Here is a 15,593-nt window from a genome sequence, read left to right on the forward strand (position 1 = left end):
ATTGCTCTGGTGCTCAGGGGGTAAAACCCCTCAGTGGTGAAGTGGTTAATGATCGTGGAAGTGAAAATATTTACGGTATATGTTGTCAAAATATATCGATTTAAGGTACATTTTCTTCTATTTTCCTCAAAAATGTGGATGTTTCAACAACACCCTGCCCCCCCCCCCCAAATAAAAAAATAAAAATCGCTTATGATGGATTTGCACAACGGGAATCGTACAACTAACACATAATTGTCAGCAGGGCCTTGTTATGATCTTATTTGAGCCCTTTAATCGGTTTGCTGTTTTTGTTTATATTTTGCTTCCTAGGTCTCATTGTATCCCGTTTTTACCCAATCTCTTGTATGGGAGTGGGTGTTGACCTGTTCGAGAGCTTGATTCTATAGCTTTGTGCTGCAGTGACCAAAGCCTTCGCCTGTGTAATGGAGAGAGGGATATTGTATTATTAGAGAAGGACATGATTATAGTTTCTCTGTATGTCTTTTTTCAATTTAATGCATTGGCATTCAACCTAAAACATTATTTTGCCACCATCGTAGTTTGGGTGGTGGCATTCAGTTTTGCATAGCCATATATAGTATAGTATAGCCATACATAGATTTCAGCCAGGTGTTTGGCTATTAACTAGCCAAGGTGTTTGCTGTCAACATATTGGACCCCAGTGTTTGAAATCGCTCCAGGGTGAAAGCGAGTATTCTAGGATCAGTGGTTCTCTCCTGCTACACCTGATTCTGCCATCTGTGATTCCTGAAAATCTACTATGTCCATGTGTAGTCTGCTGATCTTCTTGTTTATTATGGCTGTCTCTGATATTTTCAAGGCTCTCAAGTAGTCTAGTGATCATTGTGCGTACATTCTTGCTATTTTTAGGGCTGGTCTCTTTCTTGCCAGGTGCAATGTTTACAGCCTGTCAGTTGGATATAATATCCTAATCCTCAAGCAACCATTGAGGAAAGCAAGCTGTGGCTAGACAGCACTCATCTGGCTTGCTGGTGCCAGTAGCTGTCCATTGAGATCCATAAATCTCTCTTGCTATCAGAAGTGGCCACTGGCACCAAGTTGTATGCCAAGCATAGAGGCCTATAATTTGTAACGTTCACTCCTTGAGATATTACCATTCATCAGGCTTCTCCTTTCACTCGTGGGACTATCCTGGGAACCATGACCATGTAGTCAATTGCAGCAAAGCAGTTTGTTGCCCACTCGAGGTAATGGCCTGTGAACTGTTAAAGGAATCTCTGACTAGTGGCTCAGTATCCTAGAAGAGCCTATGCAAGACACTAGTGACAGTCAACATTACTGCGAGCATAACAGTTTTAAACCTTTTTCTTTTGAGAGTATAATGTGTGTCATTGCAGCTGTTAAAAAATAAATTTTAACACTTTGCCTTCTATTTTTTTTTTCACTTAGAAGCCTATTCATCCAAGACTGAAGATCTCCTAAGAGAAAATAAAACCAGAAAAGGAAAGAAAAAAGGGAAAGGTCGAAAGAGGGACCCCTGTCAAAGAAAATACAAGGACTTTTGCATCCATGGAGAATGTAGATATCTTAAAGCACTGAAGACAGCATACTGTGTGTATGTAATTGTTTTATTTGATCTTTTGCTGAGAGAATTCTGACCCTCTGCTAAAAACCCTCCTATGCATTGCAACACCTGGGAACATGAAAATCGGCCAACAGTAAGCCAAAATTCCAGCAAAACTCTGAGTCTGCCTATGTTCATAGTGGCATCATCAAGATGGCCACCGGGGATTCCCAGGTCCCTGGCTGCCACACTAGGGGGTAGGTTTGAAAAATGAGTGGGTTTTCACTTGAAGGGGGGGGGCAGGAGACCAGTTCAGGAGATTAGTATCTTTTAGACTGCCAAATGCAAACCCAATGCAACTTCAATGTGATTTAGTTACAATTTTGAGGCAATTTTCACTGAATGCTAGGAACACAAGGAGGAAACGCAGACAATAAAATGCAGTATGCAAAAGTTTGTGATCATGCAAAATCACAATCATACCACACTAGTATAAAAGGGCTTCTGTGATTTTAATTATTTTGCTGTTGTTTGCTATTTGTATGCGTTTGGAAAACTGCAACAAGATTGCATGTAGTATAAAACAGACCTTACACATGTGGCAAATTTAGTGACGGTAGCACGTATGAGGGCCTTGCAACTAACTGCAAAAGTCAGTGCCATTGACTTCAGTGGTAGAACAGAGCACTTTGCTTGGAACAGTCATTTCCGAGATTCGCGTTCCTAATTGGAACTGCCGAATTGGAACTCAGAACTGTTCCAATTCTGTGAGCTCATCCCTACTTTTGTAAGGCTGCTCCTATTCTCAGGAATTCTTTTCCCATCCTATCAGCCTTGCCCTTACCTTTATTACATCCAAAAGGGTTCTTAAATCTCAATTCTTCAAACTCGGCTACCCATGTTATTCCCATCCTAATACTTAATTTCCATTGACCACAGTCCCATCTCCCCTAACTACTGTATGTTATACTCAAACTCTTCTTGGAGAGCGTAACCTTGATTGGGTAAGGTACTCTTCTGTCATAGTCAGTATTCAATCCGTTACTTTGGCCCTGATTCACCAGATAGTGGTATGATTGTCATGTGCAGGTAGCGCACAACAATATTACTGGTACTAACACCTGGGGAGCACCACCTTCTAAAGAGAAACCATAACCAAGAATTAAACTTCATCCCAATCAGTAGCTGATACCCCCTTCCTGTGAGAAATCTTTACCTTTGATCAAATAGATTGTCGGAGAGGTCTGTATGGCTGATTTTGCAGTGAAACCCCTCCGACAGTGTGATGTCATAAACATGGCCCTAACCGTTTCATCTCTGTGAACCTTCTTTCCTTGTGGGAAATAATGGCTTTTTTCCAGCTGCTAAGCAAGCAGCATCTCCCTCTGTGCATAGAACTGTTAGTAACGAACATTCCGTACAGATCACCTGACAGAACTAAAGCTGTCACCACCAGTGGTAAATATCAGAATGTAGAGTGGAGAGAAAAGATTTTATGTGCAAACTTTGACTAAATAATTTTTGAATGAATATTGTAAACCATAAGCAATTTTATTCATCCTATCATTTTTACTACAGTTCCTCTTTACCCAAGTTTCCTGGGCATGGCAATCTTACCGTAGTTTGGCGAATGGTCTTTGTAATTTGCATCCACTGTCATTAATTATACAGAACTGCATAATCTATTTATGCTTTTTAAATGACTGAAAATAATTATCTTTTTATTTATAAAGACATTGGAAAATGATTTCCAATACTTCAGTGTGACTGCAAATGCAAAGCAAACTTTCTGGAACAACCAGTACCTCTGGCAAGCCTGGGAAATGTTCTATTCCTTCTTCCCACCATACAGTAATGGCATATTCCCATGTGGGCAGAAAAGACTCCAGACCTGCTAATATATGTTTTGTGCAGACACACTACCAGCACCATCCATATCTGAGAATTACCACACCCGGGTTATGTATATCTCTACATATGCCTATCAATAATAATAATGTTCAGAATATAAAAAGTTTTCCATATACCTAATTATATCTAGTGTCAAGGAGATAATTTTTCATCTTTTTGTTTAAAATAACTTTTATAGCACTGCAATTTAAGGTGGCCCCTAACAGTCCAATTTATAGTAAAAAATCATTTGAGCGATCAGAAATCCTGATCAGAAGAAAAATCGTTCACTACACCATCAACTAACCAATCTTTGCTTCCTTACAGCTAACAAGAAAATCCAAATTTTGGTTTGACAAAAATCCAGTCGGGCGATTTTTATAATCGATTGTGCCCATTAACTGAGATTATTTACAACCAATCCGATCAGAATTTCTGATCGCTCTAATGATTTTTCACTAGAAATTGTACCACCTTTAAAAGTATCAAAATTAGGTAAAGAAGTACTGTTAAATTATTCTGAATATATTTTTGCTTGCTGATTGCTCAAAAGGCATTTTATTGATAAAGGTTGAGAAAACTTTGGAGAAAAGTGAACAGGACTGGGTCCAAAGTAAATTAAGGCCCATTTAGGTTGATTCATTAAATGGTACCTGAGACGGGGATAATGGCAGTATTTATACTTACCTGGGACTTCCTCCAGCACCATGAGATCCATGGGCTCCCTTGCTGTCCTCTCTGGCGGCTCCATTCAATTGTAATGGCTCCCGGTATTCTGGCCAGTCATCGGCTTCTGTGCATGTGTGCCCCCCTGCCGCGCTCCTGTGCCTGGGAGCATTCTGAGCCTGCGCAGTACTACTCTGGAGCGTGGCGGGAGGTGCATGATGTACACATTTAGGTTTTAGAGAATGTTTTATTAAAGGGATACTGTAGGGGGTCGAGGGAAAATGAGTTGAACTAACCCGGGGCTTCTAATGGTCCCCTGCAGACATCCTGTGGCCGCGCAGCTGCTCACCTATGCTCCGGTCCCCGCCTCCGGTTCACTTCTGGAATTTCAGACTTTAAAGTCTGAAAACCACTGCGCCTGCGTTGCCGTGTCCTCGCTCCCACTGATGTCACCAGGAGTGTATAGCACAAGCCCAGTACAGTCTGTGCCTGCGAAGACACGGCAATGCAGGTGCAGTGGTTCTCCGACTTTAAAGTCTGAAATTCCAGAAGTGAACCGGAAAAGGGGCCGGAGCATCGGTGAGTGGCTGTGTGGGCACAGGATGTCATGCGGGGGACCATTAGAAGCCCCAGGTAAGTTCAACTTATTTTCCACCGACCCCCCCCCCCCCCTACAGTATCCCTTTAAAGTGAACCTAAAGCCGGGGGAAAAAAATGAGATTAACTCACCTGGGGCTTCCCTCAGCCCCCTGCAGCCGATCGGTGCCCTGACGCTCCAGGACCCGCCGGCGAGCACTTCCGGTTTGGCCGTCACCGGCCGACAGGCATGGGAACGCGAGTGATTGTTCGCGTTCCCAGCCTGTATATCGCCCCCTATGCTGCTATTGCGGCCAGGAGGCTTTAGGTTCACTTTAACCCATTCAGGTTCCGTCGTTTTCACGTGAGAAATGTTCACCTCCCATTCATTAGCCTATAGCTTTATCACTACTTATCACAATGCACTGATCTATATCTTGTTTTTTCCGCCACCAATTAGGCTTTCTTTGGGGGGTACATTTTGCTAAGAGCCACTTTACTGTAAATGCATTTTAACAGGAAGAATAAGAAAAAATGGAAAAAATTCATTATTTCTCAGTTTTCAGCCATTATAGTTTTAAAATAATACATGCCTCCATAATTAAAACTCACGTATTGTATTTGCCCATATGTCCCGGTTATAACACTGTTAAAATTATGTCCCTATCACAATGTATGGCGACAATATTTTATTTGGAAATAAAGGTGCATTTTTTCCGTTTTGCATCTATCACTATTTACAAGTTTAAAAAAAAAAATATAGAAATATTTCATCTTTACATTGATATTTAAAAAGTTTAGACCCTTAGGTAAATATTTACATGTTTGTTTTTTTTTTATTGTAATGGTTTTTTTTTTTATTGTAAACATTTTATTTGGGTAGTTTTGGGAGGGTGGGAGGTAAACAATAGATTTATAATGTAAATGTGTGTTAATTTTAATTTTTTTTTTTACAGGTGTAGTATTACTTTTTGGCCACAAGATGGCGGCCATGAGTTTGTTTACATGACGTCACTCTAAGCGTAACATACGCTTACAGTGACGCATCGGGAAGGGAACGGCCAGAAAAGGCGCAGCTTCTGAGAGAAGCTGTCGCTTTTTCAGCGGGGGAGAGGAATCAATGATCCGGCACCGTAGCCCGATACATTGATTCCCTGGCTACCGAATCCGCGGCCGGGAGTGCGCGTGCACGCGCGCGATCGGCCGCGGTAGCGCGCATGGTTCCTGGACGTAGAAACTACGTCCAGGAACCAAAATAGGTTAAAGATGCTGGTTTACACATGAATAGTGTTTGTGTTTGAGGTGCAATTGGATCTTCATGGATAAAGGGATCGACATCAATTGATACATTTGCATACAAGAGATTCTCTGGTGAGCAGGGGAATGAAGGGTGTACCTAATACCCTGGTGACGGATTATATCACATTCCCGGGATTGTCTGGCTGCATGTTTATGGGCATACACACGTGGAGATTGCAGTGATTAATTCAGTCTGGACTATGAATTGTCTCTTTTAATTTTTTATAGTTAAAGTGTTAACATGATTTAAGGAGTATGCGGTAGCTGGATGCTGCTACACTTAAACGCTGAGTGCTGGTATTTTGGATTGTTACTATAAATACTGTCATTTTCCCTGTCTCAGGTTCTCTTTAACCTTATCACGCTGTGTCAGCATGAGGTAATGCTTACTGCGCTAGCTAATTAATTTAGCATGACTTAATCCTTGCACACGCTACGTGTGGTACTGGCAGCATATTGTGTGTGCTCCAAGTAATGGCCGTTCATTCTAAATGGTGCGTGATAGTGGCGTAGCGCGACTGTGATACTTCACTAGTGCGGCTGCTTCTATGTTAATTGACGTAGTTGCGGCCGTGCTAGTGAAGTAGCACGATCGCATGGCATTTAGAATGATCGACCGTTACTAAAGAGCGCACGCTATGCTGCCATTACTGTATGCAAGGATTAAGTAGCACTAAATTAATTACCTTTCACAGTAAGCATTACCTTGTACTGTGTCAGCGCAATAAGGTTAATGAATTAACCAGATTGTCTCTATTCAAAAGCCATGCGAGTCCTCTACTTGCAAGATCACGTGACACCACATTCCCAAAACAAAGGGTGCCAAAAATAGTACAAAGACAACTTTGAAATTGAGAAATGTCATTATTTTATATAAACTGTGTGCTGATGAATTTGATGCCTGCAACATGTTTCAAAAAAGTTGGAATGCGGGCAACAAAAGACTGGAAATGTACAATGGTGAAAAAACACCAGGTAAAATATCTCAAGCTAATTAGATTAATTGGTAATAGGTCAGTAACTTTATTGGATATCAAAAGGTAAGATGCAAATGGGTATGCATGGGGAAATGGTGCAAGAATTCAGTTCTGCAATTCAATCACTTTTTGTTTACTCCATGTTCCTAAGCCAGTAAAAATAATACATGGTCTCCCAGAATGCTCTGGGAGGGTAATTCCACATATCTAAACAGCCTAGGTTAAACATCACTGGGAGGGCAGGATTACATTCAAATATATACAGTAGATACAGAAGTGATTATGATGCTTAGACCAGGATAATTGACATAAAAGTTGGTAACCTCAATAATGTACTACCTTTTACTATATGCCTCTTTAAAGTGTTGTGTTGTAGTTGGTTATACATGTTTATTGCACAGGAGACCTGATATTTGGACACACACGATTCCTGTCTATATATAATGCTGTTGTTTAAAACCTTCTGTCTTGCTTTGATGCACAAACTACATTTTTTCAGTGAGTAAACTTGACAGAGTTAAAAAAAAAGACCCATGCCCTACTCAAAAATAACTAAGACTCAGAGTCATCCTGTAACAAGGAAGGGCAGCATGTTGCAATTCACATGATGTGTATGGCTGCAGCCCTTTCATGGAACAGGCAAATTTCAGCATCATTCTAGTGAATTCTTTATTCGTTATCTTCCTGATTGCCGGTTTGCGCTGCAATGCTCACTTTGTTCTTCGAAAATGGTTAAGATATATATATAATCTATATAAATACTTGGAGCAGTGTGTTCTAGTGGGTGTGCATACATATTATTGACCCGTACATGCAAAAAGTGTGACGGGGAAATTTGTCACCCCCAGAAAACCTGATAGTAGAATATTGATAAATTTACAGATGTTCTACTATTTCAGTGACAGTTACGATAGTAAAATATTGGTAATGCATACCAATATTTTACTACAGCTAAACATAACCCTATTCTCACACTGAACCCTCCCACAACCGATGCCTAACCTTAAACCCTCCCCCCACGCCTAACCTTAACCCCCCTACACCTAACCTTAACTACTCCACCTCCAAGGCTAACATTTAACCTGTTTAACACATAACCTTAACCACCCCCCCTTGTCTAACCTTAACCACTAACCCCCACACCTGACCTTTACCACCCATCCCCTAGAGATAACGTTAACTGTTCCCCACTGCTTCCAATCACCGCAAAAAAAGAAAAAATGCCCCTTTTTCAGGTGCCGCCATAGGCCCTCATTGTAATACCAGCATTGAGGGGAAATTTGCGCACCCGCTGGTGTTTCCAGTGCCTGATGTTCATTGGTCATCGTGGGCTGCAGTGGGCTTACAAAAGTACCTATATCTGTATAGTTTGCTTGGCAAGAGCCCTCACATTGGAGGAAGGGGGAGGGCATACCTACCTGCATCATCATCCTCATCTTCACATTATGAGGGAGCCTGGCGATGTCTAACTGTATGTTAAACTGGCAAGCAAATGATTAGTGACATCTGCAGCTATTCAGGAAATTGGTGGAATTCAGCATAGTCCTCCATGTTTACACAGGAGAAAATAAAAGCTATGTGAAAGAGACTCTTTCTACCCATAGAAGAGAAAGGGATGAAGAGGGAAAGACATGATTTTGGTACTAATAAAAATACGTTTTTCCTAAGGAAACCTTATGTATACTAAAAAAAAAAGTTCTATTCCATTTCATTGTAAGCCGTGTTGGGATGTTTTGTTGCTTCCCATTCCAGGAATGTGCTGACAATGGGGAGGGGGAGTAGAGTAGGCAGAAGCTGAAGGGTGTCTTATCTTGTGTTTCAAAAATAACATTTCCATTTTTAGCTCTTGCCGCTGCTGTCTTAATACTCCTACTCTTTTGACCAGTTTTCAGAGAACTGTCTGCTAGTAAAGGAGGAAGCCAGCCAAGAAGCCACAAACTAAACTGCATTAAGAAAAAGAAAGGTAGTTAAGCAAGGAAAATGATTATTTGGCCCTGATCAATTGCTTTTTTTTTTCATATGGCCACTAACTAATAATTTAGTGTCAGGACCTGATGATGGAACCTTTCTGAAGGTTGAAAAACAAGGAGGCACGGGCTCGGTCAGTTTCCTTTACTGCACCAATGTGGAAGCCATTCTCTGTTGTATTTTAAAGAGACTCTGTAACGAAAAAAAAGTTCCCATGGGGGTTACTCACCTCGGGAGGGGGAAGCCTCAGGGTCCCAATGAGGCTTCCCTCTCCCCTGTAGCTGCAGGCAATCCAGCGCTGGCTCCACCGAAGTGTCCCATAATCCGTGCTCGACAAGCCTAACAAGGCTTGCTATATTTACCTTACCAGGCTCCAGCGGGGGCACTGTTGCGGCTTTCAGCATGGAGATAGGCGGAAATAGCCGATCTCTGTCGGGTCCACTCTACTACGCAGGTGCAGGAGACTTGCGCCTGCACAGTACAGCGGTCCGACAGCAATCGGCTATTTCTGCCTATCTTCGAGCGGAGAGCCGATACTGCGCCTTCTGGGAGCTTTTTCGCCGCCACCGTGGGACACAGGAGGAGAGTGGAAGCCTCAATAGGATCCGGAGGCTTCCCCCACCCGAGGTGCGTACCCACCAGGGGAGCTTTTCTTCGTTACAGGTTTTCTTTAAAAGTAATAAGGACAATTTTTGAAAATGTTGAATACATGCAAAGTGTAATGGCTGGGCTTCTTCATGCCTGCTAAACTATAAATTATTTCCTAGGTAGCCTTTACATGAATCCAGCTTTGAAACTTTTTTTTAGATTTATCAGTACTGTGCCTCAGCAGGTTTATGGCTCTTCCCTCTCCTCTCCCTGTGCCCGTTCCAGCGCTGCTCCCCCCCCCCCCCCCATAGCAGTATTCAAGCAATTTGGTCAAATACTGCTGTCTCCACCACTGAAGGGAGGCTACGAAAGTCTTTGGGAGCCTGAGTGCTCCCGGATATGGGCCTCTCCATCCTGCACACATGCGAGCACGCGAACTTGTGCATGTACAGGATGGAGCCGCCTGTTTTCGGGAGGACTCAGCTCTCAAAGACTTCCAAAGTCCCCCGCAGTGGGGAATTCAAACAGAGAAGCTGCCGCTGCAACAAGGGCACCGGAAGAGGAGAGGGAAGGCTCTATAGGACCCAGAGCCTTTACTCTTCTTAGATAAATATCTGGCTTAAAAAAGAACACATAAAAAAAAAACACGGTTGCCATTAAGTTTGAGTGTAATTTTTCAAAATAAAATTGCCCCTTTAAAGAAGTGATGATCTGTTATAAGCTCAGTGGAGTCTATTTAAGAAGGAAAATCCCCTGACCATGTCATGACGATGTATGATTACTCTGTTATTGGAGCGATTACTTTGTACGTAAACCTCCCTCTAAATACCAGGCAACTCCATGGCTTTAGGTTGGTGTCTAATTAGGTGCTGCGCTTAAAGCGGATCCGAGATGAAGAACTAACTATAACAAGTAACTTGTCTATATATCTTATCTAAAGTTTAGATTAAAACAGTTTAAACAGCAAATCTAGCTGCAAACAGCTTTAATAGAAAGTGATTATTTCTTCCTGTGATACAATGACAGCAGCCATGTTGTTTGTAAACATCACACAGAGGCAGACTTATCTGTATCTTGAGCACTCAGCCTGTGAAAAAAACCTAATCCCCCCCCCCCCCTGCTCCCCTCTGCCTCTGAAATCAATGGCTAGTAACAACTCCTCCTCCTCCTACCCAGACTGAGCTCCCATGAGCCCTTCCTACTGCCAAGGCTCTTTGAAACCTGTGGGTGTGGTTTGTTTACTTTATAGGGAATTAGAGTATTAAAACAAAAACAAAAAAGTATGTGGCTTGAGGAATGTCCTATAAACAATAGAAAAGGAACACAATTATGCAATGAGTAAAAGTTCACCACGGATCCACTTTAATCTATGGGTAGAAAGGATTTAACTACCACCTTGCAAGACACCCCACCCACAGTGCTGACAGACATTGGGCAATATTTAACAAAAAAAGCACTTGCTTTTGTATGGATACAGGACTTAAACATTTATTGAATAAGTTATAGTTATGAATAGTTGTGTGCAACTACGACAGTTAATCGTTATCACTGGCTTTTATTTTCATGTAAAATACTCTAGAAATTTGTTGATAAACACTTTCCTTTATGATACTCGATAAGATAAGACAAACTAAAAAAAAACCTTGTATTTTAACCACTTTACCCCCGCGCGTACGGATTTCTCCGCCCCTTTTTCCATCCTTTCACCCCCAGGGACGGAGAAATCCGTACTCTGCGCACTCCCGCCGCTGTCCGCGCTCCCGCTTGTAAACACGCCGCCCGCCGCTAGTAAACACGCCGCCGCCCGCTCGCCCAGAGATCAACGAACGCTAAAATCCATTCCCGTTCGTTGATCTCAGCTCCGCAATGATCTGCTGCCGCTCGGCTGAGCAGCGCGATCATTGTGAAAAATAACAAAGTCCCAGCCTCTTTCTACTTCCTGCAAGCGTCCGGAAGGACGCTTGCAGGTCGCCTGAAACTAATTTGTAATGTTGCCATCTTGTGGCCAAATAGTAAAACTACACCCTAACCATTTTTTACACACAAATAAACTTGTTTTACACAAAAAATTAACTCCTTACCTCCCACACTCCCCAATTTTTTTTTTTTGTAATTTAAAAAAAAAAATTACAATTTAAAAAAAATACATAAATAGTTACCTTAGGGACTGAACTTTTTAAATATTTATGTCAAGAGGGTATAACACTGTTACTTTATAAACTATGGGCTTGTAATTAGGGATGGACGCAAAACTGAAAAAAATGCACCTTTATTTCCAACTAAAATATTGGCGGCAAACATTGTGATAGGGACATAATTTAAACGGTTTTATAACCGGGATAAGTAGGCATATACATTTAATGGGTTTTAATTACAGTAGCATGCATTATTTAAAAACTATAAAGGCCGAAAACTGAAAAATAATAAATTTTTTCCCACATTTTTTCCTATTTTCCCATTAAAACACATTTAGAATAAAATTATTCTTGGCATAATGTCCCACCTAAAGAAAGCCTAATTGGTGGCGAAAAAAACAAGTTATAGTTCATTTCATTGCGATAAGTAATTATAAAATTATAGACGAATGAATGGAAGGAGCGCTGAAAGGTGAAAATTGCTCTGGTGGTCAGGGGGTAAAACCCCTCAGTTGGGAAGTGGTTAAATGAGAAACCTTTATTTCCATTCAGTTCCTTGCTCTAATCTAAATGTTTTTATTTTTAGGTGCCAATCAGGATACCACGGGGAGAGATGCCATGCACTTACCCTACCTTTGGGTAACCCTTCTGATGTTTATGATCAGACAACTGTGTTGGCAGTAGTTGCAGTTGTACTGTCTTCATTCTGCTTAATAGTTATATCATCTTTATTAATACTAAGGTATGTATAACAATAAAAAGATTTAACAGAGGGAATACTGTATGATTTATGCATTTATTAATGCATTGTCACGTCTGGGAAAAGTTCCATGTTTAGAGCATGCTGCCCCGATGGCAGATGAAAGGTTGCCACTAGCTCAGGGCTGTGCAAATTACGGACCGCAGGCCAATTCTGGAAGATGGCCCGCCGATGGATGGCGGAATTCCTGTTCTTCCATCTTCTCCTTCCCGCGATCCTTTCAAAATTGCGTACAGCATGCAACATTACACGGAACCCACCCAGTTGCTTATTTCAGAGGCAATCTTCATGGCAACGGCTGTATCATGTTATCTGCTGTTAGTACGTACCAGTGTGTCATTATTATTAAATTTTCTCTGTACTAAAATAATAGCAACAAATTCGCATCACTTTTGAAAGCTTCCACTGCTGAGTAACTTAAAGGATACCTGAGGTGACATGTGACATGATGAGATAGACATGGGTATGTACAGTGCCTAGCAGACAAATAACTATGCTGTGGTCCTTTTTTTCTTTCTCTGCCTCAAAGAGTTAAATATCAAGTATGTAAGTGGCTGACTCAGTCCTGACTCAGACAGGAAGTGACGACAGTGTGACCCTCGGTGATAAGAAATTCCAACTATAAAACACTTTCCTAGCAGAAAATGGCTTCTGAGAGCAGGAAAGAGCTAAAAAGTGTCAATAGTATATAGAATTTAGCTCTGGTATACTTCAATGAATATGTCATTGAGCAAAAACAATGAAACAGTTAAAACTCAAAAAGTAGATTCAAACATAAAATAAAACTGTGGACGATCTTAAAAAGTCATTTTTAGGAGAAGGAAGATAGACACAATTGTTTATTTCAGCTCTGTTTTCACTACCATCCTTCTATACCATGGATCTATATTTCTAGGGTTACACAAAAACAATATCAATATGGAATTGAGACTGGATAGCCCTCTACCAGTTTTATAATGTGGTTTAATGCATAACAAATAAGATTTCTTAATGCTTCTCAAAGTACTATAAAACATGTTTTTATTGTTTTTAATTAACTGAACCTATATTTAGCAGTATTAGAATACTACTAAGAATTCCTTTAGGGCATGTTTTCTTAAGCAAAAATGTCTTTTTTTATTTTTGGTCAGGCATCGAGGACACCCTTTCCAAATATATTTTTGAACTATTTTTAGTAATCTTTAAAAAAAGAACCGCGAAGTAATTTATAGGTTTAGGAAAATAAATAATATTTTTGTAATATCACTGTGACAATTTCAGTTTGTCTTGATATATTACACATTGGCTTATTCCATTTTCTAAAAGGAGTTTCACTTTATCATGTGTAATTCTAGTTACCAGATAGTTAAAGTAATCCTTTTTCCACTCACATTTAAATTCTCTCCTTAAGAACTCAAGTTCTAGCACCGTTATATTTAAAGCTGAAGCTCCTGATTTACGAGCGTTAAGAGACTGAGGTCTCAGGTTCCACTAATGTTAACAGCAAGACATCAGCATGAGCTTGAATTTTAATATTTTCTTGGCCTACATTAAATACTTTATCAGCCAAAATTAAACTTTCTAAGTGTAGGTTATGGGAAACCATGCAATCCTTTCGCATAACACTTTATTCAAAACTGTCAGATTTAGAACCAGTTAATCCAAAAGGGAAATTCCACTTTTATTCAGAAAACATTTTTTGTATAATTTTTCATGTGTTAATTAAACATGGGCTTCTAACAGAAATTTGCAGATAAAAGCTCATATATTTTCAGTACCTGCACTAAATCCTTTGATAAGCAGAACATTTTAATAATAGCTGCAACCCTGTACAGCTAGTACAGTACTGCTGAAAGGTTGGTGTTTCTGGACAATTCCTTGGCAACAGTTTTCCAAACAGAGTATGGTTCTATTGCAATCAAAAACAGGAAGTGAGGCTAAAGCATGCATAAAAATTATTGTTTGTATTTGCTTTGGCTGGTTCTTTGTGAAAGGCAGCACACATTCCCATTTGGCTTAACCATGCAGCATTTACTGTCTGATGTAATTGGCATGTAGGAGAAGCCAGAAGGACCCTCAGTGCTGGAGGACAAATCAGTTAGCCAGGGCCAATAGCTTGTTGCCTTGTTTTGACAGGTGCAGAAGATGGAGCGCGTCTGGACAAGCATCAAATATTTATTTCAATAGGTTCATTAATCTCCCTGGTTGTTCATTTCTTTCTGGATTTATGGGTCTAAAAGCGATACATATTTTTCAAGAATTTTAGGCCTCCAATTCTTAAGTCATAACTCACTAAAATATGTCAAAATAAAGGTCTTGTAGACATCCATGGGTATAATAAAAGACTAGAACACAAATTGTTGAAATAATTAAATTTATAAATAAACTTAAAAAAAAGTGAAACTACAAATAAGGCACAGCGTGTGGTATATTTTGAAACAGGGAATGGCACAGAGGGCAACATTACAATTGGGGCAGTAGAAGCATGATTCCTTTCAGACTTTTTTCCCCTTTGCGATCAGTCTTAGGCGGCAGGCAGAGAGTGGTCAAAATCCAGGCAAAAATCGGTAACAGTAAGGCAGATCAGCAGAAGCATTTGGCTCAGAAGCAGTTGGGAACCAAATGGCTATATTGACATCCTGTGCTTTCAAATGAGCTTATCTGCCATGGCAGTCATGCGACACAGGGGAGAGATCAAATGACAACTTGTGATTAGAGACAAATGAGGAATAATTAGACAGGTTAAACTCTCCGCATACATACAGGCAGCATTTCTCTGTTTACCTTTAGCCCTGTGCAATCGGGGTCCAGAGGTGGGATTAGACAGGCTAAACTCTCAGCATACATACATACATACATACACAGGGCACATTTCTCTGTTTACCTTGTGCCCTGTGCCAATGATCGAGTCCTGAGGTGGGATTAGACAAGCTAAACTCTCCTCATACAGACAGGGTGCAGTTCTTTTCTTCCTCCTGTCGTGCGTGAGAGATCAGGTCTACTTTAAATTTAGGTGCCGCCCCGTTGATGTCACTCCACTGCGCCGCTGATTGGCCACCGGGATCCAGGAAGAAGAGAGGAATAGGAGCCTGGAGTCCCCCTGGACAGTGCCGATCATGTGCAGGACCCAGGCAAGGCACAGTGCTATTAGTTTTAGCTACCCCGAGCTGAACTCGGGATTACCACTCCTAGCTATTTTTGCTTAACCGCCAGGGAGGATAAAGTTC

The 15,593-nt window shown here is 40.9% G+C and overlaps 1 protein-coding gene across 1 annotated transcript in view; it reads left to right on the forward strand.

Moving 5' to 3' along the window:
* Positions 1-15,593, forward strand: part of HBEGF (heparin binding EGF like growth factor) — a 68,626-nt gene that overhangs the window by 51,684 nt on the left and 1,349 nt on the right. Inside the window, exons 3-4 of the mRNA XM_068272938.1 lie at positions 1,414-1,579; positions 12,214-12,369. Of these exons, the coding sequence (XP_068129039.1) occupies positions 1,414-1,579; positions 12,214-12,369 (322 nt within the window). The remainder of the gene's footprint in view (positions 1-1,413; positions 1,580-12,213; positions 12,370-15,593) is intronic.

This window comes from Hyperolius riggenbachi, chromosome 3 (assembly GCF_040937935.1).
Source record: "Hyperolius riggenbachi isolate aHypRig1 chromosome 3, aHypRig1.pri, whole genome shotgun sequence".
NCBI classification, from domain to species: domain Eukaryota; kingdom Metazoa; phylum Chordata; class Amphibia; order Anura; family Hyperoliidae; genus Hyperolius; species Hyperolius riggenbachi.